Genomic DNA, 22,258 nt, shown 5'->3' on the forward strand with positions numbered 1-22,258 from the left:
AGAACCCTGACTAACATAGGTACTTAAGATATCGGTCCAGTGACATCCATGAGGACCCGACAAAGCAGTTGGGAGTCAGAATATTGTCACACCAGGTTATTGGAGGTTGACTTTGAAGCAAAGATCTTTAACATAGAGAGAGTACAGACTTCATAGTTTCTGCTTAGTTAAGTCACATAGTCTCTGAACATGGGATGCAAAGGGGGTGCTGGAGAACAGGAAGAGCCTAAATTAGGACAACCTCTGAGACAACAGAGGAGGAGGTACCAGCTCATTCGTGGTGGGAGAGAGGAGATTAATCCCCACTGCTGTGCCTTGCCCTCTGTGTTCTTGGGGACCTCAGGCCAGCAGTCATCATCCCTTTCTCTCACCTTCAAGCACTCAGTCTACCGACCTTCCTCCTAGGCCCCTGCCTCCACCCCTCACCTCACAAGGTCATGTCTGTCAGCCTCCCCTGGCTCCTCCCATGGTTACTGAGGTCTTTCCCCACATCCAGTCGGGACCCAGAGCTGCTGAACTTGCACTCTTTGGGTGCCGAGTGCATCACCTGCTCTCCTTGCTCTTTCCTTCTTTCAGTCCTTCCTCATTCTCACCCGAGTTACCAAAATGCCCTCCAAACTCACCTCCCTTTTGTAGCAACACTTCTCACCAATCTTCCTCCAGGCTGATGTCTAACCAACCTTCCCAAAATGAAAGTTTAATCCTGTCACTTTTGTTTAAAAGTTGGCCCAGGAAAATCCAAGCTCCTCGGCACCTGAGCCCCCTCCTCTGGCCTCAGCACCGGACGCCCACCTCTGCAGGCTGCTGGTTACCTAAAGGCGCGAGCTGATCACTGCCTGCGCCCTGTCAGTCCTTCGTCCTGGTTTCCCACTCCCTTTTGCTCCATCAAGGCCCCCCCTGTTCTGGCTCAAAATGCAGCTCGGGGCAAATCCGCCAGCGCCTTGCTACTCGGCATCCCTGGATCGACCAGAGCTGCCTCACCCGGGAGCTTGACGGATGTGCAGAATCTCAAACCCTGTCCCAGACCGACTGAACCAGGATCTCACCTTAATACGATCCCCAGATGACACATATGCACACTAAAACCTTGAGAATCACTACTCCCACACCCAGTGTGAGTGAGTGGGTGAGGGAAAGAACATATCAATTACTGAGATTATGTCCATGTTTTGGAAGCAAGGGGGGCAATGAAGATATCTGCAAGCAAAGAAATGAAATAGAAATGGATCACGATGTTGAAACTGTCTCACATACACATAAATTTCACAACACTTAAGTAGCTATTATTTATGTGGAGAAAAAAGGTCAACCAAAAGAAGGGAAAACAAATGTAATAGAAGATAGAACTTCAGAGACATTTTGTGACTTAAAGGAAGAAATTTGGGGAAATGTAGAAAAACAGTTTAGAAATTTGCCCAACTGATTTCCAAAAACATTTCTAAGAGCATTTTGGGTAATGTATACAAGAATTATACATACTGTTAAATACCATAAATTGCACTTCTAGAAAGTTTTAGAAACTTTTAGAAATTAATCTCTAAACTTAGGTTTATAAGAATAAATCCATACTCAACAACGTGAATATAAAATATCCCCATTTTCAACTATCTATGTTGATGAGAAAGCATTGCGATATTGTGGGTTGGTTTATGTGTTTAAAATTTTCCCCAACCCCCCCAATACCATTGGCAAAGTTTTGTTTTTCCAAGGCTGCTTCCAGTGCATGGTTCTGATTCTCGCAGCATGAGGACGGCATTTGGGCTGCATCTCAGGTGAGTACAGTAACAGCCACGCATAGGTGGCCGGTGTGACGCTCATGCTGGAAGCTTGAATTTATCATTTGCTCCGAGTTATCTTCCCCGAAGAGAATTTCTGTAAAGTAGGGGGGAGGGCTTGAGTACTTAGTGAAGTGTCAGCCACGAGAACCCTGTGGGATGATCCAAAGGATGGACTTGGGGAACAAGTTTCTAAGGTATCTCTGGAATTAGAAAGCCGGTGCACGGGTGCGGCGCGCTGCGGGGCGGCCGACGCAGGCAGACGCGGGCGTCGCGGGGAGCGGGCAGCGGGACTGGCTGCTGCGGCACTCGCGTGGCAGGGGGTTGCTAGGCTTCGGTCGCGCGCCCCGCCCTCGCACTCCCTCACCGCCCGGTACGTGCTCGCGCGAGGCTGCCGTGCGTTTAAAAAAAAAAAAGAAAGAAAAGAAAGCCTAAGCTGATAAAAAAGTTTATTTTGAATGATACAGTATTTTGTTTATCTCTGAAAGGGAAGAGGTGTAACCAAGTGATCAGTTACCCCCACCAATGATGAGTTAAACTCACGTCAAGTGCCTCTTTGATGGGATACCCTGAGGATGACACGGCATCACTCACCTTGGGATTCCTGCCCAAAACACATCACCCGAGGAAATAGCAGGTAAGCCTGAATTAAGAGGTATTCTACAGAACTGGTCTGAATTGTTCAAGAATGTCAGTGTCATGAAAGACCAGGACTGAGGAGCTGTTCCTAATTGAAGGAGACTAGTGAGGTTTGAGGACTAAACGTAATACCTGGTCCTGGATAGGATCCTGGATCAGGGAAAATGACAAAGGACATCGTTGGGTCAATTAATAAAATTTGCTTATAAACTATAGATAAGGTAATATTGTATCAGTGCTAAATTTCCTGGATCTTATCATTGTACCATGGTTAGGTGCGAGAACGTCCTTGTTCTTAGGCAATGCACCATGAATATTTAGGGGTAAAGCAAAACCACGTCTGCAACTTACCTTCTAATGGTTCAGTAAAAACCAGTGTGTGTCTGTGTGTGTGTGCGCGCGCGCATGCACACGCGCATGTGTGTGTGTGTGTGTAGAAAGAACACATTAGGATAAAATGAACAACTGATGATTCTGAGTGAGGAGTCTATCAGTTCACTTAGTACTGTTCTTGTGCTCCTGTAAATTTGAAATCATTTCAAAATCAGCCTTTTAACAGATTTTTTTTAATGCACAAAGACATCTCAATTGGATTTAGTGAATGATAGATAGTAGGAGGAATTTGGGACGGTTTAATCCATGATCTCTCTAATCCTACACAAAATTAGTTCAGGTGGAAAATAACTAACCCAAGACTCCTTCACACACACGCAATAAATCTCACGGGGACCCAGCTCAAAATTCAGACCACATAGGAATGTCAGCAGCTGAACGCTACCTTCTTCGATACAGAGCATCCCTGGGGCAGGACCTACCACGGAGGACGTCCACGGCTCCTCGCAGAGTGTTTCAGATGGATATACAGTTAACTGTCAGACATCTCCTGATGAACAGATCTCTGGCGACAGAGGGTAAGCAATATTCTAGGGCAGTGGCAAGATTCTCCAGCGGAGCAAGAAGCCTCTCTCCATGTAGGGAACAGGAGTCTCTGAGTGTATTCCCTTTTCTATCCTGGAAGCTTGTTGTCACACTCAATATTGAAACGCTGGATGACTACAGAGTGGATTCGCTGTGGTATTATGCAGAAGGACCTCAGGAAATAGTTGTTCATTTGAATACATGCTTACACACTCTTTACTTGAGTCTCATGATAACTCTACAAAATATTCAGGACAGATACTAACATCCCCATTTTACTAATGAAAAAACCCACATCGGGAAATATGCAACTTGTTCAAGATTCCATAGATAGTAATGGGGAAAAAAACCTTGAATTTGAACTGGTATATTCTTACTCTGCTAGGCAGTCTGTGGGGTGTTTTTTTTTTTAATACATTTATTTACTTATTTATTTATATTTGTGGCTGTGTTGGGTCTTCATTGCTGCGCGCGGGCTCTCTAGTTGCAGCGAGCGGGGGCTGCTCTTTGTTGTGGTGTGTGGGCTTCTCACTGCGGTGGCTTCTCGTTGCAGAGCAGGGGCTCTAGGTGCGTGGGCCTCAGTAGTTGTGGCACGTGGGGTCAGTAGTTGTGACCCGCGGCCTCAGTAGTTGTGGCTTGCGGGCTCAGTAGTTGTGGTTCGTGGACTCTAGAGCACAGGCTCAGCAGTTGTGGCACACGGGCTTAGTTGCTTCGTGGCATGTGGGATCTTCCCGGACCAGGGCTCCAACCCGTGTCCCCTGCATTGGTGGGCAGATTCTTAACCACTGCGCCACCAGGGAAGCCCAGTCTGTGGGGTTTTAAGAAGCGTTATAGAGTTACCTCCATCTCACGGACTGAGTTTTCTCAGGTTTTGGAAACTGAGCAGATGGCTGTGCTCTCCAGGTTAAACCATGTGGTAAATAAGCAGTTCTAAGGACTGAGCCCCTCACCTCCTGTTTTCTGTAGCTATAAAATGGGAATAATACCCACCCAGTCACTATACGGACATCACTGTGGAAATCCAATATGAATTACAAAACGTTCTGATAGGTTGAAAGGAGCTATAAAACTGATTATTCATAGTATTGCTATTAAATGGCGTTCTCTAATGCACACGTTAAGACAGCTTGACTTTTTCTACGATTCCGAAAAGCAAATGATCGTACCTCCTGCTCTTTTGGTAGCTTTGACAGCTTAGGTGGTCTGGAAACTCTTGGCAATGCTACCTGGCTCTGCCGGAGGAGGACGGCCCGTTTGGAGTTCCTTTGGTTGGTGTCCTCATAATCACCCATATGCCAGGCAATGAAACCACGACTGAAGCTCCCTTCTGCGTCCATAACAGAAGGAGTCGGTTGCCTGAAATAGGAACAAATCGGTTGGTTCTCAAATTGGAAAATTGTTAGAAATAAGGCCACCAGTTTTCAGATAGTTGAGATTCGTCTGCATCTGTTGTGATTGTGATGATTTCTAGCCATGGAGCTTGGGAAAGCTAAGGCCCTGAGCCCTCAGCCAGTGTCCTGAGAAGCTTCTGAACTCTGCCCCTCCACTTCCCTAGCTGCTGGAGATGCAGGGAACTACCTGCACAGGTGGACACTTTCCAGGAAGCTTGTTGATGACATCACCCTGGTACCACGACTGCTCCTGGCATCCTTTAGAGCCGAGTAGGCAAGATGCTGGGAATTTGGGGGCAGCCCGAGGCCTTGAGTTCTCCTGCAGGACACGCCTGTCGGGTTTGAGACTTCGGGGGATTCAGGGAAAAGCCAGCTTGGCGATGACAGAATCTGACTTTGGACAGTGCGTGGGAGGGAGGAAAGATCCAGGCTTCACTCTCTTTCCCCAGTGAAATCACGGTCTCCGTTCCAACTCCCCTTAATTAGAATATTATCTGAGGACTGCTTCCCCATCGTAAAGGGCCAGGTCTGGGGGAAAGGACAAGAAGGATCATAGGATAAGGATTGCCATGTCTTTTGGAAGGCTGTTGTCACCCAAGAGAGCTCGTGGGGCTTCTTACCTTCTTACCTTCACGTAAGAAGCAGACCTTCATTCTGTTTTATGGCCAAGTAATATTCCATCTTGTTTATCTATTCACCAGTGGATGGATGTTTGGGTTGGTTCCACCTTTTTTTCTACCTAGGACTAGAATTGTGGGGTTGTGTGGTAATTCTATGCTTAGCTTTTTGAGAAACCACTAAACTGTTTTCCATAACAGCTTCACCATTTTACACTAACACCAGCGACGTAGGAGGGTTCTAATTTCTACACATCCTCATCAACGCTTGTTATTGCCTTTTTTATTTTACCATCCAAGTGTGAAGTAGTATCTCATGTGGTTTTCATTTGCATTTCTCTCATAACTAATTATGTTAAACATCTTTTCATGGGTTTATTGACCACTTGTGCATCTTTTTTGGAAAGCTGTCTATTCATATCTTTTGCTGCATAATTTTATGCAGTTGTCTTTTAAATCATATAGGAAAAAAAGAGTTAAAAACCAAAATACATTAATGCTGACTATTTTTTTGGGTTTTTTTTGCGGTACGTGGGCCTCTCACTGCTGTGGCCTCTCCCGTTGCGGAGCACAGGCTCCGGACGCGCAGGCTCAGCGGCCATGGCTCACGGGCCCAGCCGCTCCGCGGCATGTGGGATCCTCCCGGACCGGGGCACGAACCCGTGTCCCCTGCATCGGCAGGCGGACTCTCAACCACTGCGCCACCAGGGAAGCCCCATTAATGCTGACTTTTACATTTACCTATGCAGTTACCTTCACCACTGGCTTGTTAATTAGTTTGTGCATTTGAGTTACTGTTCGTTGTCCTTTTGTTTCAACCTGAAGGGCTCCCTTTAGCATTTAGTGTAGGGTAGGTCTGCTAGGGACAAAAGTCTCTCAGTTTTTATCTGTACTGTCTCAATTTCTCCTGCAGTTTGGAAGGATAGTTTTGCTGGGTATAGAACTTTTTGGCTAACTTGTTTTTCTTTCAGCACATTGAATGTATCATTCCACTGCTTTCTGGCTTTCATTATTTCTGCTGAGAATTTAGCTGTTCATCTTGAAGATCCCTTGTATACGATGACTCATTTTTCTTCTGCTACTTTCAAGATTCTCTCTGTCTTTGCCATTTGACAGTCTGACTATGATGTATCTAAGTGTGGGTCTCTGAGTTTATCTTACTTGGAGTTTGTTGAGCTTCTTGAATGTGTCAGTTACTGTTTTTCATCAAATTTGGGATGCTTCTGGCCATTATTTCAAATATCCCTTCTGCTCCTTCCTCTCTTCCTCTTTTCCTTCTAGGATTCCCATTATGCTATGTTGGTACACAGTCTCAGAGCTCTGTTCCTTGTGCATTTTTTAAAAATTCTTTTTTCTTTCCATTTCTCAGAATGTATAATCTCAGTTGATCTATACTTAAGTACACTGATTCTTTTCTGATAGCTCAAACCTGCTATTAAGCTCCCATTGTGAGTTTTTCATTTCAGTTATTGTACTTTTCAACTCCAGAATTTCTATTTTTTTATATGTATGATTTCTATCTCTTTATTGATATTCTGTTTGTCAAGACCTTGTTCTCATACTTTCCTTTAACATTTTAGACATGGTTTCTGTGAGGGGAGGGTCCAAGTTCAGTCCATGCCTTCCCTTCTGTTCCCAAGAAGCTCTCTGTGCTCAGTACAGGACATGCTGACAAGCTCACAAGTCGCACTGCATGAAAAGAGCTCAGAGCGCAGTCAGTACGTACCTGTTCCCTTTATCTGGAGCACGTGTAAACTTTCTCAGAACCGCTTAGCTATGCATGCGTAAATGGCCCACAGGTACACCCCCAACTTTGTGTATTTCAGACTCTAAGGGGTAAGAGTTGGGGTCCTTCTACCACGGCACAAAGTGAGGCGAATGCAGCCACGCTGCCCACTGCAGCTGCCAGGTGGACCCACGAGCCATGGGGGTCTGCCACGCTGCAAGGAGGTGGATCCTGTGTACTCTCTCCTCTTGAGGTAGGTACACAATGTACCATTTGAGCCTGCACGCCTGTTGTCTGCTCTCAGTGACCTTGAGTCATGCACTGGCCTCTTCCCTGGCTGGCACGCACCTGCCTGTTAGCTCTGGCCACACTCATGTTCTATTCTATTCTCTTCTATCCTCTGGCACAGTCTAGCCACCTGTGGAAGCAGTCTCCCTTAGTATTTGAGCCTATTTGAAATAGCTGACTTAAAGCCTCTGTCAGCTAAATATATCCGTGCTTCCTTCGAGACAGTTTCTGTTGATCGCTTTCTTTCCCTGTGTATCAGCTACACTTCCCTGTTCCTGTTCCTCATAATTTTTCTGTTGATAAATTGACATTTGAAATAATATACTGTGCCAACTCTGGAAATGAGATTTTCTCCCTCTCCCCAGGGCTTGTTGTTCCTGCTTGTTTTGTTTTGTTTTTTTCTCTTTGTTGTTTTTGTTGCTTTTTGTTTGTTTGTTTGTTTTCGGTGGTGGTGGTGATGTTGCTGTTGTTTACTTTCCTGGACTAATGGTTTAAAGTCCGTCATGTGTGCCCCCTGAATTTTCTGCTTGGTTAGCTTAGTGGTCAGCTAATGATTGGACAGAAATCTCCTTAAATGCCTCAAATCCATGTGTTTTCTGGTCTTTGTTTGTGTCTAGGCATACCTTCAATGCCCCAGCAGACAGTTTACAACTCTGCCTTAGCCTTCGTTTCCTGCTTTCATGGAGCTTCAAGGTTAGCCAAAGGTCAGAGATTAGGACCTTCTGGGGCCTTGCCTGGGCATGTGCACAGCACTGCATGTGTGCACAGCCTTCTAGATTTCTAGGCATATGTTAGAGCTTTTTGAAATCCTCTAGAGACATGTCATTTCCCAGTTTTTTCCTTAAAGATTTTTGGTCAGCTGCTTGTTTGCCCCAACTAGTATTGCCCTCCTCCCCCCAGGTGACTGTGATATTAAATGATCGTTATTTTTGACGGGTGCTTGTGAGATAGAGATGTTCATACAGAGTCAGGTCAAATAATGACAAGCCCTGAGAATGGAGATTTTCCAGGGATTTTCAAGACAGATCGAATAATGAAACAAAACAAAAAGATAATCTACTGAATGGGAGAAAATATCTGCACATGATATGACCAATAAGGGATTAATATCCATCATATATAAACAGCTCATACAACTCAACATCAAAAAACAAACAACCTGATTAAAAAATGGGCAGAAGACCTGAATAGACATTTTTCTAAAGAAGAAATGCAGATGGTCAAAAGATATATGAAAATATGGTCAACATCTCTAATCATCAGGGAAATGCAAATCAAAACTACAATGAAATATCACCTCACACCTGTCAGAATGGCCATGATTAAAAAGAACACGCTAATAAAGATGTTAAAAAAAGAACACAAATAACAAATGTTGGCAAGGATGTGGAGCAAAGGGAACACTGGTACACTGTTGGTGGGAATGTAAATTGATGCAGCCACTATGCAAAACAGTATGGAGGTTCCTCAAAAAACGAAAAATAGAGCTACCATAGGACTCAGCAATTCCACTCCTGGGCATATATCTGGAGAAAACTATGATTCAAAAAGATACATGCACCCCAATGTTCACAGCAGCATTGTTCACAATAGTCAAGGTATGGAAGCAACCTAAGTGTCCATTGATAGATGAATGGATTAACATGTGGTGTATATATACAATGGAATATTACTCAGCCATAAAAAAGAACGAAATTTTGCCATTTGTGACAACATGGATGGACTTGGAGGGCATCATGCTCAGTGAAATAAGTCAGACAAAGACAAATACTATCTGATATCACTTATATGTGGAATCTAAAAAAATACAAGAAATTAGTGAAAATAACAAAAAAGAAGGAGATTCACAGATATAGAGAACAAACCAGTGGTTACCAGTGGGGAGAAAGGGAAGAGGCAATACAGAGGTCGGGGGGGAGTGGGAGGTACAAACTATTAGGTGTAAGGTGGGCTCAAGGGTGTACGTTCAACACGGAGAATATGGCCAATATTTTGTAATAACTGTAAATGGAAATTAACTTTTTAAATTGTATAAAAAATTTAAAAGTTAAAGTTAAAAAAATAAAGAGCTGGAGTTGGGATTTGAACCCAACCAGTTACACACACACAGACACAAGATCAAATATAACATTTCTCTGAGTAGGAAGCTTTTCAAGGTGCTTCAAACTCGTGTTTCCCCTTCAGTGACTGGTCAGCTGCTAGTTTTCACAGCTACCATGGTTGTGAGGCTATTGGTTTTTTCAAGGCTACCTTGAGCTGGAAAGAGAGGATGGGAATAGAGCAATTTTAATTTAAATTTAAAATGTCACAAAGATCGTGTTTCTAAGATTTAGCCATTTTTCTTAAATACTGCTCCATGGATTACTGAAAGCGTTTGTTCATTCATTTCCAATGTTTTGAAAAAGGTGATTTGGACAATTTTTGCCACCGTTCTTATTTCTTTTATGGAGGAAATATGTTTTTGGAGGTCCTTACTGCACCATTCCTGAAGTGGTTTCCAAACTGAATTATTTTAAAATGAAACAAAGACTCACTATTTAAGGAAGAATCGTCTGTGCCTTCTGTTTCCACTCATTTGCCCCTGCTCCAAATGCTGCTTGGTGTTGCTTTTACTTCATCGTGATGGTTCTGACCCCAGCTGACAGCAGCCTCCTTCCTGAGATCATCACCTCCTTTCAGAGTTTCTAGTAAGACTTCCAAGAAGCATTTGTGATTGTGGACACTGTCCTCCTCCTGGCTTTCTACTGGGCTTTCAAAGCTCTTTTCTTTCTGTCTCTCCTCTTACTTCTCATTATTACTTCCTCTACTTTTCTTCTGGAATAATCTTTTATTCTTTTGGCTCCTTTATCACTGGTATTCCCCCGGATTCCATCCTTGATTCTCATCTCCCAATATACAACCACCCATCTCCAAATCGGGAAATAGCCTTTCTAGCTGATGATCCAACCAACATCAGTATACTTACGTGTAAATTTTTTACTTTCAGCTCTAAAAATGTAAGTACAGATCCCCAGCTTCTCACTGAACCTAGTACTGGGAATCTCATTACTAACAATGATAACTGTTTCTAGCGTTCATTGAGATACACGAGGTTCCAGACACTCTGCTAGATGCTCGATGTGTATTACCTCTCTCTAATCTTTATTACAGTCCAACGTGATAGACGTCATTTCCTGCTTTTTACCTCTGAAGGTAGACTAAGTAATTTAGTCTAACAGATCAAACAGATCTAAAAGATCAAACAGTTAAAAAGCAGTAGAGCTGGGATCTGCACTCAGAGTTGTCTGACTCTAAACGTATATAATTACCTCAGCTGTAAAATGGGGATCATATTACAATACCTACTCTTCATAAGGACTAAATGAGTCAATACCTAGAAAGCACTTAGTATCTGGCCCATAGTAAAAATTCAATAAAATGTTGGCCATTTGTATTTTGATTATAGGATGCTGCCTCTCAACTCATCTTGCCATCTCCCTGTTTTCTCTCTTCCCCCAAATAGACCCTCTTCTTCCTGCGTTCGCTTTTTCGTCCAATGCCATAACCGTTTCCCCAGCCACCCCCAGAGAGGCACATCAGAGCTGCCTTGGACTTTCACATCTCCTCCACCCACCCACATTCTGTTGGTTGCCAAGCCTCGTGGGACCTTTCTCTAAACGACCTCACCATCCCCGTCTCTCACCCGGGCTCCCATCGGTGTGATTATTCCAGTTTTACTTAACGTGCCTTTCTTCTTCGGGCTCTCCTTTCTCTGCTCTGCCCGCTCAGCGAACAGTTTTCAACAGCTATTACGTGCCATGCATTCTTTCTATCACAGAGATTTAATTATATCGCTTCCTTACTTAACAATTGGAAACAACGCTTCGTCGCCTACAGAACTAAGCACAAAACCTTCGTCGGGAATTCGAAACACTGCACCACCCGGCCCCTGTACTGCATCCCAGTCTCACCTCCTGTCACACCCCAAACCAGCGCCCTGTGCTTCAGCCGCACAGCGGGCTTCCCTCTGCACACCAGAAAGGCTCACTCCTCCGAGCCTTTTTAATGGTATGATGGCTTTTATGTAAATAATAAAAGATTCATACATATAATAGGTTGGGATACTCATATTTTTTCACGAGTAGGATACATACAAAACTTAAAGGAAAGAAATTGACGGGGGTGGGGGGAAGAGAGATTCAGCTGTTCATTTTACTCCTTTGTGTATTGTCTGAATTTTCCAACCAAACACATCTATTAGTTCCATTTATATTTTTTTAACATCTTTATTGGAGTATAATTGCTTTACAATGGTGTGTTAGTTTCTGCTGTATAACAAAGTGAATCAGCTACAGGTATACATATGTCCCCATATCTCCTCCCTCTTGCGTCTCCCTCCCTCCCACCCTCCCTATCCCACCCCTCTAGGTGGTCACAAAGCACCGAGCTGATCTCCCTGTGCTTTGCGGCTGCTTCCCACTAGCTATCTATTTTACGTTTGGGAGTGTATATATGTCCATGCCCCTCTCTCACTTCGTCCCAGCTTACCCTTCCCCCTCCCTGTGTCCTCAAGTCCATTCTCTACATCTGCGTCTCTATTCCTGTCCTGCCCCTAGGTTCTTCAGAACCTTTTTGTTTTTTTGATTCCATATATATGTGTGTTAGCATACGGTATTTGTTTTTCTCTTTCTGACTTCACTCTGTAGGACAGACTCTTCTTATGGATGGGATCGCTTCCCTGGTTCCACCTCCAGGCTCACCTTTTGATTTCCTACCCAGCCTTAAAAATGCAGCTCAAGCTACCCCTCCTACAGAACATTCCTGATTGGCTATCTGACCTTCAACACTGTTAACACATTGTTCACTCCTACTTTACTTGGCGTCTTCCTGAAAGGGAAGGAACCCTGTCGTACTTTTTTGGGTCTTCAGTGTCTAGCAGAGCTCCGGACATAGAACACGTTTCCAGTCGAGTTTGCTTGCTTCTCTCAAGGTACCCAAAGATGGTCAGTTGTTACCTCAAGGCAGAGAGCCTGTGACTGCATGGGTTGGAGGGTTTGCAGAGAGGTGGGATTGAGTTCAAGTTCACACTCTCTTTTGCTAGTTGAATTTTTTAAACTGTGAGCTTGTAATTTTTTTTTTATAATAAAAGATGTCTAAATGCTGCTTAAAAACTGTTGGTTGTTTGGAAAATGATCAAAATTTTCCTAGCAGACCGGACAACACAGAAATAGGGTCAGAAGATAAAACAGACTCCAGCACCGAGTTAGGAAATGACTGGCTGGGACTTGCTTATATAACTGTCTAAAAGCGATGGGACAAACTGAACTTTGATGTTGACACTTGTGCCAGAAAACATACTCTGGGTGGCTGAAGAGCAGCCCTTCGAGGGCAGTGCTCTGCTTGGTCTTCTAGGTTCCCACCTTTTTGTGTGAGCTGGGCCCGCAGGAGACTCCAGGGCAGCCACCTGGATTCACGACCCAACAGTCTTGTCCAGGAGCAAAGCTTTTTCTACTGTTTGGACATCTGGGTTCCCTCTGGTTGAGTGAAGATTGTTCTAATAAGTGGTAAAATTACTGTCTTTTGGATTCCAAAGTTAAGGAAACAAATCGCTAACTAAGCCCCAGTGAGTCGGTCTGGTTGCCTTATACATACCGGGCGACAGTTATTCACTAGAGTTTCAATAGAGAAAGATGTGGAAACTTCCCTGCTGGGCTCAGCATTCTCCTTGCAGCATCGTAAAGTGATGTAACCCTGTGCATTTCTAGCCTGTGAAGAGGCCTGGGGCTGTATCCGTATAGCGACTTAAAAGCACCACTACTTATTTCCCCAGCAAGCTAGTTCCCCTAAATGTTTGCTTTCTTGCAGGGTCATTGATTTCTGCTCTTTCCATTTCCGGAAGTACTCAAAAGCCATTGATGGCTCAATGGAAACTTCTGAGAAACACATTCCGAAACCATTTGGCAGGATCCTTGCTTTCTTGGAGAACAGGCCTTCTATAGAACATTTGCAGGAAAATAAGACCCCAATTTTTTAAAGATCTCTGCATTTACGGTATAGTCCACACCTAAAGTCAGAATCCGCCAAGGATACAATTAGGGCTTTCATGATGCTTAAAACTGTTTTTCTCTTCTGAACTGGCCTTCTGCCTTGATGGAGTGGGTGTTACTGCTGACACTGGCAGCCACATATGTCCAATGATTTCAGAGACAGACAACAGCCAGAGACCAGGGTTCCTCCCGAGCACACAGTCGGGAGAGGTCATATAAAGCATCATCCCCGGAGCCTTCTCAAGAGAACTTATCTTGGAGGGGCGGGGCCACAGAGGCGGACCTGGGGAGACTGGGGCGGCTGCAGGTCGGTGTTAGCTGTGTCATCATTCAGTTACGTCAGACCTCATTTCTTACCCATTGACCTTCCTTCTCTCCCTGCCCTAGAGAATCATACGTGATGCCCTAGAGAATCATGCGTGAGGACGTTGCATCTCACTTTCAAAAGACACCGTCTTAATCCTCGGGTAACAATGACTTGATCCTGGATCAGCAGCTGTCATGGAGATGATTAAAAAGCATGAAATTATCTTGATGTTTCATGTTTGGACAAAGTGAGTGCACGACTATATTTAGCAATTTTTAAAATATAAGTTTTAATGCAACTGGAATTTATCCTAGGTTGTTTGTTGCCCAAGAGATTCTTGTTGAGTGGAAAGAGAAAGAGACTTATTTAAAAAGCTAATTCTTGGGCTTCCCTGGTGGCGCAGTGGTTGCGAGTCCGCCTGCCGATGCAGGGGACACGGGTTCGTGCCCCGGTCCGGGAAGATCCCACATGCCGTGGAGCGGCTGGGCCCGTGAGCCATGGCCGCTGAGCCTGCGCGTCCGGAGCCTGTGCTCCGCAACGGGAGAGGCCACAACAGTGAGAAGCCCGCATACAGCAAAAAAAAAAAAAAAAAGAAAAGCTAATTCTTAGTAATTCATACCCAAAGCTGCCTATAAAGACTTGTCTACAAGATGCTGACCTTCCTTCTGTAATGTGCAGTCTTCAAGATGCTGGGAAAATCAAGGTTCTACCTCTGAGTGATAACCAGTTTACAGTAAAGGTCCAAGGTTAAATGTAACTGAGTGATTAGGACAATGTGTGGAGATGTACAGCCTCAAAGATGCAGAAGCCGCCTGCATGACTGGTCAAGTCTTCAGACAACAAGAGTCTGAACCCGAGTTTTTTGAACAGAGATTAGTATGTGTTCATCCGTGTCCCAGGTCCCTGGAGACCACGCAGAAGGCTAACAGCATATGTAAGATAGACACATGGCACGGGACCAAAACATCAGTGCATGAATCCACAGTTGCTTATTTACCTCTGTACCTGTCAACAGCTACTAAGAAGTTATCTGATTGCAGTACACTTCCAATGTTAATCACTCATGATGAAATGCAGAAGAACATTTTTTTTTTTTTTTTTTTGCGGTATGCGAGCCTCTCACCGCTGTGGCCTCTCCCGTTGCGGAGCACAGGCTCCGGACGCGCAGGCTCAGCGGCCACGGCTCACGGGCCCAGCCGCTCCGCGGCATGTGGGATCTTCCCGGACCGGGGCACGAACCCGTGTCCCCTGCATCGGCAGGCGGACTCTCAACCACTGTGCCACCGGGGAAGCCCAGAAGAACATTTTTATGCCTGTTTGAATCTTTAATCTTGTTTAGTAGTTCTCTCCTTGCCCAAATAACAAAAATGCCTACGATCAGTTTTACACCATTAACAATTCGAAAACAAACTTATTAAATGGGTCTGCATATCTATGGGCACAAACGATTTTGCAAAGTAGATAGAATTATTTATATTTATAAACAAAACTGTGATTCACATTAGCATGAAACATACCACCTCAAGGATGAAAATGAAATTGCTCCCCAAAGAAATGTTGGGGAAAACACAAGAGATGCATCCCCAAATTGCCACCGTCCACCATTAACTATTTCAGACATAAGAACATTGCTTGAATGCTATTTTTAAAAGACAGAAAGAGATAACTAAATGTAAGAATATTTATTTTTCCTTTAAGTAGGAAAAAAACCCACTCTCTTGGGCTCTCTTCAAGGAGGAGAGCATCTAAGGCTTGTGCAGTTCTGTAAAATTACACACACCATATGCTTCAGACCTCAAATTGTGATTATTTTGATTTGATTTATTGCTTTTACTCCATAGGAAACACAACCACTTTATTTGAAAGACTTGTTAAATATCCTACCACTTGGCTGGAGTAAAGAATTTATTGGAACAAGAGAGGTCTTGCATGACCCTCAGCGGACAAACACTTCTTCATTGCTTTGCCAGCTTGTCTTCCTCGAGCTCCAGAATGTGGAGCTCACGGCTGGTTGCACTTGTGGATGTCAGCTGGGCTTCCAGTCACCCGGGCCATGCCGTCAAAATCAAACATGCTGTCTTCCTGTGCCTAGTAACACACTCCACAAGGTTCATGTTGCCAAGAGTTGTTCCACAACGTGGACCTACACAGAGGAGTTTACTGATTTTCGTTCAGTATTTTAAATGATTTATATGAAATGACTATCACTTGTGCTCACTCAGAGGCAGCTGTCCAAAAGCTTTCAGCAATGCAGCGTGTTAGACTGTCTGGGGTCACCTGTGAGGAATGTTGAATGGAATTCCTGATGTTGCTGGAGATGTGGGCGATTTTCTGTAGGACATCCAGGAAGTCCTGCCAGTTTCAGCAGCACGGGGCGTCTCTCCATGCTGGTGCTTCCTGGGTGACACTTGTTTTTTTTTGCATCCAGATCAGAAAACCACAAGGGGAAGAAAGGGCAGCAACATGTACTTCAGCTGTGTGGCAGCAATCCTGGGGAAGGCTGGTAGGGAGAATATAACAGTATTGACTCAATTTAGTCTTGGACATGCTTATCTATCCAGATGGTGAAGCCTGACCTTCATTAACTAAGGATAAAGTTGATAGAATTTCATCTTAGTTCCTTTGGAATCTAAGGATATAGAAAATTAGACAAAATGGTTAAAAGAGCCTCAAGGACCCATCACCATCTTCAAACGCTATCAATTTATAGCCAGTCTTATTGAATCTCTATCTTACTTACTAATCCTCCCTCCGCCAAGACATCGACTCTCAAAGATATAAAAACTCTTCTTGCTAACATCATCACAATGCCATTATTTCTCCTAAAATTTTAATACTTTCACCAAATATTCAGCATTCAAGATTCTGGCTAGCTCATCAATGTTACGACTTTTTAATCAGCCTGTTTGTTAGAAACAGAAGACTTGTAAGCTTCACACCTGTAATTGCTTAAGGCTTTCACGTTTCCTTTAGTTCATAGGTTCTCTCCATCTCTATTCTCCTCTACCTCCCCCTCCTCTTCCTCCTTGTCTTTCTCCTTCTCATTATTTGTTGAAGAAACACAATTTCTATAAAAAATGGTGTTTCCATTTGTCCTATGAAATTTCCCACATCTGACCTCTCCAAGTCGTCATTTAACATTTTCCGCCATCACCTTATTTCCTGTACAGTGTTGGCGGGATTTAGAGGCTTGATCTAAGTCAGGCTGGGTTTTGGGGGCAAGACCACCGCGTTAGTTTGCTAGGGTTGCCATCACGCAGTGCTGCAGACAGGCGGCTGAAGAGCAGAAATGTAGCATCCACCATTACAGAGGCTGGAAGTCCGAGATCTAGGGGTCAGCAGGGCTGGTTTCTCCCGAGGCCGCTCTCCTTGGTGTGTGGATGGCTGTCTTCTCCCTGTGTCTTCACATGGTCTTTTCTCTGTGTGTGTCTGTGTTCAAACCTCCTCTTCTTATAAAGACACCAGTCAGATTGGATTAGGGCCAACCTAATGACCTCATTTTAATTTAATCACCTCTCTGAAGACACTTTCTCCGAATGCAGTCACATTCTGAGGTACTGGGGGGTTAGGACTTCAACACAGGAATTTCGGGAGTGAACAAGTCAGTCCATAATGACTTTCCAGGTAGTTGTGTGCCCTTCCATCAAGACGTATATACAATATCGGATCGTTTGTCTTTTTGTGGGTTTGGCAGTCGCTCATGATCAATATCTAGATTCATTCACTTGAGTTTGCAAAGTGGTGATAGGCTAATTCTGTTGTTACTTCTTTATGTATTAGCTAGATTCCTTTTTTTTTCTTTTTTTTTTAAGTTGATTCATCTTCTCTTTGGTTTGCAGTGGTACAGTTTGTATTAGAAAGGCAGAATTAATATTTGATCCTTTTCGTTTATTTACTCATTTTCAAAATAATAGGTTGGTTCATTGGAATCCTCCAATGCGATCAGTTTGTTGAGGCTTTTTAACTGACACTGTGAACTCACGGATGTTCACGTCTGTGTGTATGAAGGTGTGATGTATATTAATCCACTGCAGTTATTACCTTTCCGTCAAGTTGTCCTATGTTTGGCCAGTGGGAGTCTCTGCGAGCTTGGCTTGCAAGTCCCTCAGACAGGACTGTGGTAGTCCTGGAGAGCTCCCTTATCTGGTACGGCATGGTGTACCAGGCTCATGTTTTCCATTTCCTCTCCAGATCCGAGAAGCTCCGGTTCCTTTTAGTGGAAAAGGTGCTTGAAGAGCAGAATCTGAGCACTAGGGGAGCTCACGGCTACTGAGTTGATTTCTACATCTAGGCCTTTCTAGTGAGTCGAACTATGAACCAGATGTACGTAAACATCCAGCATCATACGTATGTGTACATATATAACCCCAATCAAATTCAGGGTCTGCTTTATCTTAGCGGCTGTCTTTCCTCTTTCCCACTCCAAGAATCCTGGCCTCAACCACAGCAGGAATGATTAAATAAGAACCCCACGTTGCTGTCCATTTGCCTTCACACACGACGCACGCACGGCAGGTCAGACTCACACAGCTAACACGCCCACCAAGCTTTCTGCAGCTCTTTCTGTCCTTCGATTTGTACTCAAATCACTGTGCTTTACAATCCCTGGGAATATTTCCTCCCTGTGGGTTAAACCATCAACTGGGTACATATTTAGGGTTTTTTGTTTTTCGTTTTATATTTAAATACATTTATTTTATAAATAAGAACTCAGATATGAGGTGCACGTCTTGTATGTCTTACGTAAGGTGAGACACGCACGTGGTTTCAAAGCCAAACCAAGCGTGGCGTCAGCAGTGCTCTCCTGTTTCTCTCGTCGCCCTGTGCGTCTAAGCCAGAGGAAGGGCTGGCTTTGTGTGGTGGCGGATTTGGAGGAGGAGGTGATGCCTGAATCGTGTCTTACTGAACAGCTGTAAAGAGTGACTCCGATTCTGGGAGAATCTGTCTCGAAGGCCTTAGGGAAGAAAACATTTGTTCTGCCACCCACCATGTAATTCTTCTTTGAATTTTAATGCGTTAGCCTTTAGGCTGCGAGACAGAAAACAGCCGCTGTGTTCTGTTTAAACTCGGCCATCTTTCTACTTTGCCGTACGGGCTAGAAATGAGAAGGTTTTGTCAAATATATGGTTATGCGCTCCAAAGTAGTTCGTCTGGATCTGTGAAGTTCCATCTCGTGATAACATCTTGGAATCTAAATATAGCAGTATTATCTAAAATAGATAAGCAACAAGGATGTATTGTACAGCACAGGGAAATTCAGCCATTATCTTATAATAACTTTAAATGGAGTATAATCAATAAAATTTTGAATTACTTTGCTATACACCTGAAACTAATGTAATACTGTATATCAACTATACGTCAATAAAACAATAAAGCATAGTGTAAAAAAAGAAAGATAAGTATATTTTTTAAAATAAAACAAATACGGGAGTTTTAATGGAAACAAAATTAATTAATTAATATAACTGTCCTAGAAGCCAACTTCTACCCATCCTTCAAGCTCAGGGGACCTTATGGAGCCTTCCTGATGTCGCCCCAAAGTTTAGATTCCCCGACATCTGTTTCCATGACACCCACTAGAATACTCCTATTGTAACAGGCATTGCACTTAGTTGTTACACTTTAAGTATCTAAAACACAAAGCATGGTACCAGGCACAGTTTAATATTTCTATCACTGCATCCAAATATACTCTAGTATGATTATTCATTTAGGTGTCTCTTTCCCCCAGCTATTCGATAAGCTTTCTGAAGGCAGGAACTGTGTCTTCCTTCCTCGGGGCCACACTTGTTCACAGTTTGGATGGAATAAAGAACAGAAGTGATACTATTGGACATAGAATTAGAATAACAGAGGCTAAACCCAGTATCCTCTTGAGGATCATATTATAAGGACGAGGCCACCTTTGAAAGTGATGGATAGCATCGTCGTAAACTCCCAACGCCGCTGAACGCTACCGTCTGACCTCTGTACCCTCAGAGCATAAAACATGATGTGACCGCTGCAGCATATTCTATACATGTTGTGGCGAATCCTACAGTCATTTTGAGACTTTCTTAAAACGGGGAAAGAAGCTACCCTCCTGTGTGTCAGATCCATTCCGGATGCCTTACACGCTCACACTTCATCCTCAAGACAGCCCCACGAGACAGGTGTTACTGTTTCCCCTTACGCGAACTGAGTCCGAGAGCATCTACGTTTCACAAGATGGAGGAATTCTGCCCAACTCTGTCAGCTGCAGAAAACCTGGCACTAGGAGCAGGCTTAAAAGAACAAGTGAAAGAAATAGTGAAAAGCGGAGAGAATGGTAAATAGTGCACATCAAATGGACTGTGTGATTATTGTTCTCTTGCTTCCTCTGGTCATGTGGACAGATGGAGGCCACATGATATCACTGATCTTTTGTAAACCACTTCCATAGATGTTGGTAACGAGGTAAGAGATACAGGGGCCTCGGGTTAACCTGCTGCAGCCAGTTTCAGGCTGACCCTTTGAGATAAACTATCAACAGGAACGACACGCCCTGATTGGGTGAAAGACAAAGCAGCCCACCGCAGTCTCCTCATTCTTGTGGTCAAGAGGACTTCCCAGCCTGACACATGCGCAGAAGGGGTCCCAAGTCATCCTCTAGTAATCTGGGCTGCGTTGTAATATCATTATAATACCATTAGCATTGCGGTTTTGACCCCCTCCCCCCATGGGTTTCACTTGGACGCTCACGGGAAAGATTCAAAACGGTGCCTGGTGGAAGCCCAAATAAGGAATTGCAGATGATGTGATCATAGGGGAAGGAAAGGGGAGTCACCCTCCTCTAAACCCCATATTAACAACCTAAGCTGCCCCTATGAGGTGCACCTCACTCTGCAAGTTTGTCCCTGTGCTCTCCCACACGTACTGTGCTTCTAATAAATGCTGGGCCTGCTTTGCAATCTTGGTGTCTTTGCTGAACTCTTTCTTCAGAGAAGACAAGGACCGAGTTTCACCAAAAACAGTAATATAAGCATGTTCAAAACGACCACGGTTGGGGCATGTTTATGGCTTTGAAAAACTGAATCTAAGATAGCGAAATAAAACATTCCAAACACCTGTAACACATCTTGTCCTTGTTTTTCTGCAGTCTTTTTGTCTTTGCCTGGGCCTAACATCTGTATTGGATTGCAGGCCGTGCTTGGATTTCAAGACCATAACCTATTCCTTTAGGACCAGCAGCTGTTCTTTCGGAGACCCCGTCTCCTGAAACGGGCCCTAAGAGCTACCGTTCTGACATCCGAAATGCTGAGAAAGGGAAGATCATAGGCCAGTGAATTGCGAGTGCCTCTTTCTTACACACTTCAGGCTTCGGTAGTTTTCGGAAGTTCCACAGAGGGTACTTTGCCGCGAAGGGCCCCGTTCTGACATGAACTGAATTTTCCCCACCTGGACATCAAGTGATCGACCAGGAAGTTTTCTTCTCAAGAATAACAGCACTGACTCTTCTTTCCCTGGCTTTCCTTTCAATAACAGCTGCATCGTATCCTTCTGCTATAAATGCTCCATCCTGGGATGAGGAATATCTACTCAATCAACAAGAAACATTTACGCGCAGCCTGTGTCTCTCCACGTGGCACCTCCTACAATGAATGACCAGTCAGACATTAGGCTGTTTCTGTCCTGTCTCTCCTGATGCAATATGAGGAAGGCAGGAATTATCTGTCTTGTTCACTCCTGAATCCCTGGGCCTAGCACGGTGCCTGGCATGCAGCTGGCAGTTGGATATTTACTGAAAGAATAAATGGGCCTCCGCTATCTGTGTGGCACCGCAACAGTGACCAGCACGGGAGCTCTGCGCTGACCCTACTGCACCTGAGCTTCCTGAGAGCCCTCGCCCGACACTACAATGATGGAGAGGTGGCTGGGGAAGGAGGCTTGGGGTGGGTGGGTCCAGGGGAGGAAGTACAAAGGCAGTTTTTAGGTAACTAGCCAAAAGGAGGAACAGGTGCTGATGATCTCAAAAAATACAATGGAATACTACCCAGCCATTAAAAAGAGTGATATAATGCCATTTGCAGCAATTACGCCAATTGCAGAGATTATCATACTAAGTGAAGTAAGTCAGACAGAGAAAGACAAATACCATATGATATCACTTATATGTGGAATCTAAAATATGACACAGGGCTTCCCTGGTGGCGCAGTGGTTGAGAGTCCGCCTGCCGAAGCAGGGGACATGGGTTCGTGCCCTGGTCCGGGAAGGTCCCACATGCCGCGGAGCGGCTGGGCCCATGAGCCATGGCCGCTGAGCCTGCGCATCCGGAGCCTGTGCTCCGCGACGGGAGAGGCCACAACAGTGAGAGGCCACATACCAAAAATAATAATAAATAATAAAATATGACACAAACAAACTTATCTACAAAACAGAAACAGACTCACAGACACAGAAAATGGACTTCTGTTTGCCAAGAGGGAGGTAGGTAGGGGAGGGATGGCCTGGGAGTTTGGGGTTAGCAGTTGTAAACTATTGTATAGAGAATGGATAAGCAACAAGGTTCTACTCTACAGCACAGGGAACTATATTCAATACCCTGTGAT

At 44.2% G+C, this 22,258-nt stretch overlaps 2 protein-coding genes across 15 annotated transcripts in view; one reads left to right on the forward strand and one right to left on the reverse strand.

Moving 5' to 3' along the window:
- FNIP2 (folliculin interacting protein 2) overlaps positions 1-15,920 on the forward strand; it is a 139,297-nt gene extending 123,377 nt beyond the window's left edge. For all 3 annotated transcript variants that reach the window (XR_003434931.1, XR_003434929.1, XR_003434930.1), the window contains 4 exons: positions 1,710-2,412; positions 3,207-3,325; positions 13,768-13,934; positions 15,529-15,920. The gene's annotated coding sequence lies outside the window, so the exon portion shown is untranslated. The remainder of the gene's footprint in view (positions 1-1,709; positions 2,413-3,206; positions 3,326-13,767; positions 13,935-15,528) is intronic.
- The window catches only part of SPMIP2 (sperm microtubule inner protein 2), a 158,641-nt gene that overhangs the window by 9,308 nt on the left and 127,075 nt on the right, over positions 1-22,258 (reverse strand). For 6 of the 12 annotated variants that reach the window (XM_027116850.1, XM_027116852.1, XM_027116853.1 and 3 more), the window contains one exon: positions 4,048-4,688. The exons of 1 other annotated variant lie outside the window; for it this stretch is intronic. In XM_027116850.1, coding sequence (XP_026972651.1) covers positions 4,424-4,688 — 265 coding nt within the window. In that variant the 3' untranslated portion in view covers positions 4,048-4,423. Of the gene's footprint in view, positions 1-4,047; positions 4,689-14,174; positions 14,213-16,214; positions 16,317-18,785; positions 18,898-22,258 lie in introns of those variants that run through there. 5 more of the 12 variants (XM_027116855.1, XR_003434937.1, XR_003434936.1 and 2 more) reach the window with 5 other exon arrangements.

The sequence above is a fragment of the Aethalodelphis obliquidens genome, unplaced genomic scaffold, assembly GCF_003676395.1.
Source record: "Aethalodelphis obliquidens isolate GAN/ISIS:26980383/991018 unplaced genomic scaffold, ASM367639v1 scaffold17, whole genome shotgun sequence".
In the NCBI taxonomy this organism is placed as follows: domain Eukaryota; kingdom Metazoa; phylum Chordata; class Mammalia; order Artiodactyla; family Delphinidae; genus Aethalodelphis; species Aethalodelphis obliquidens.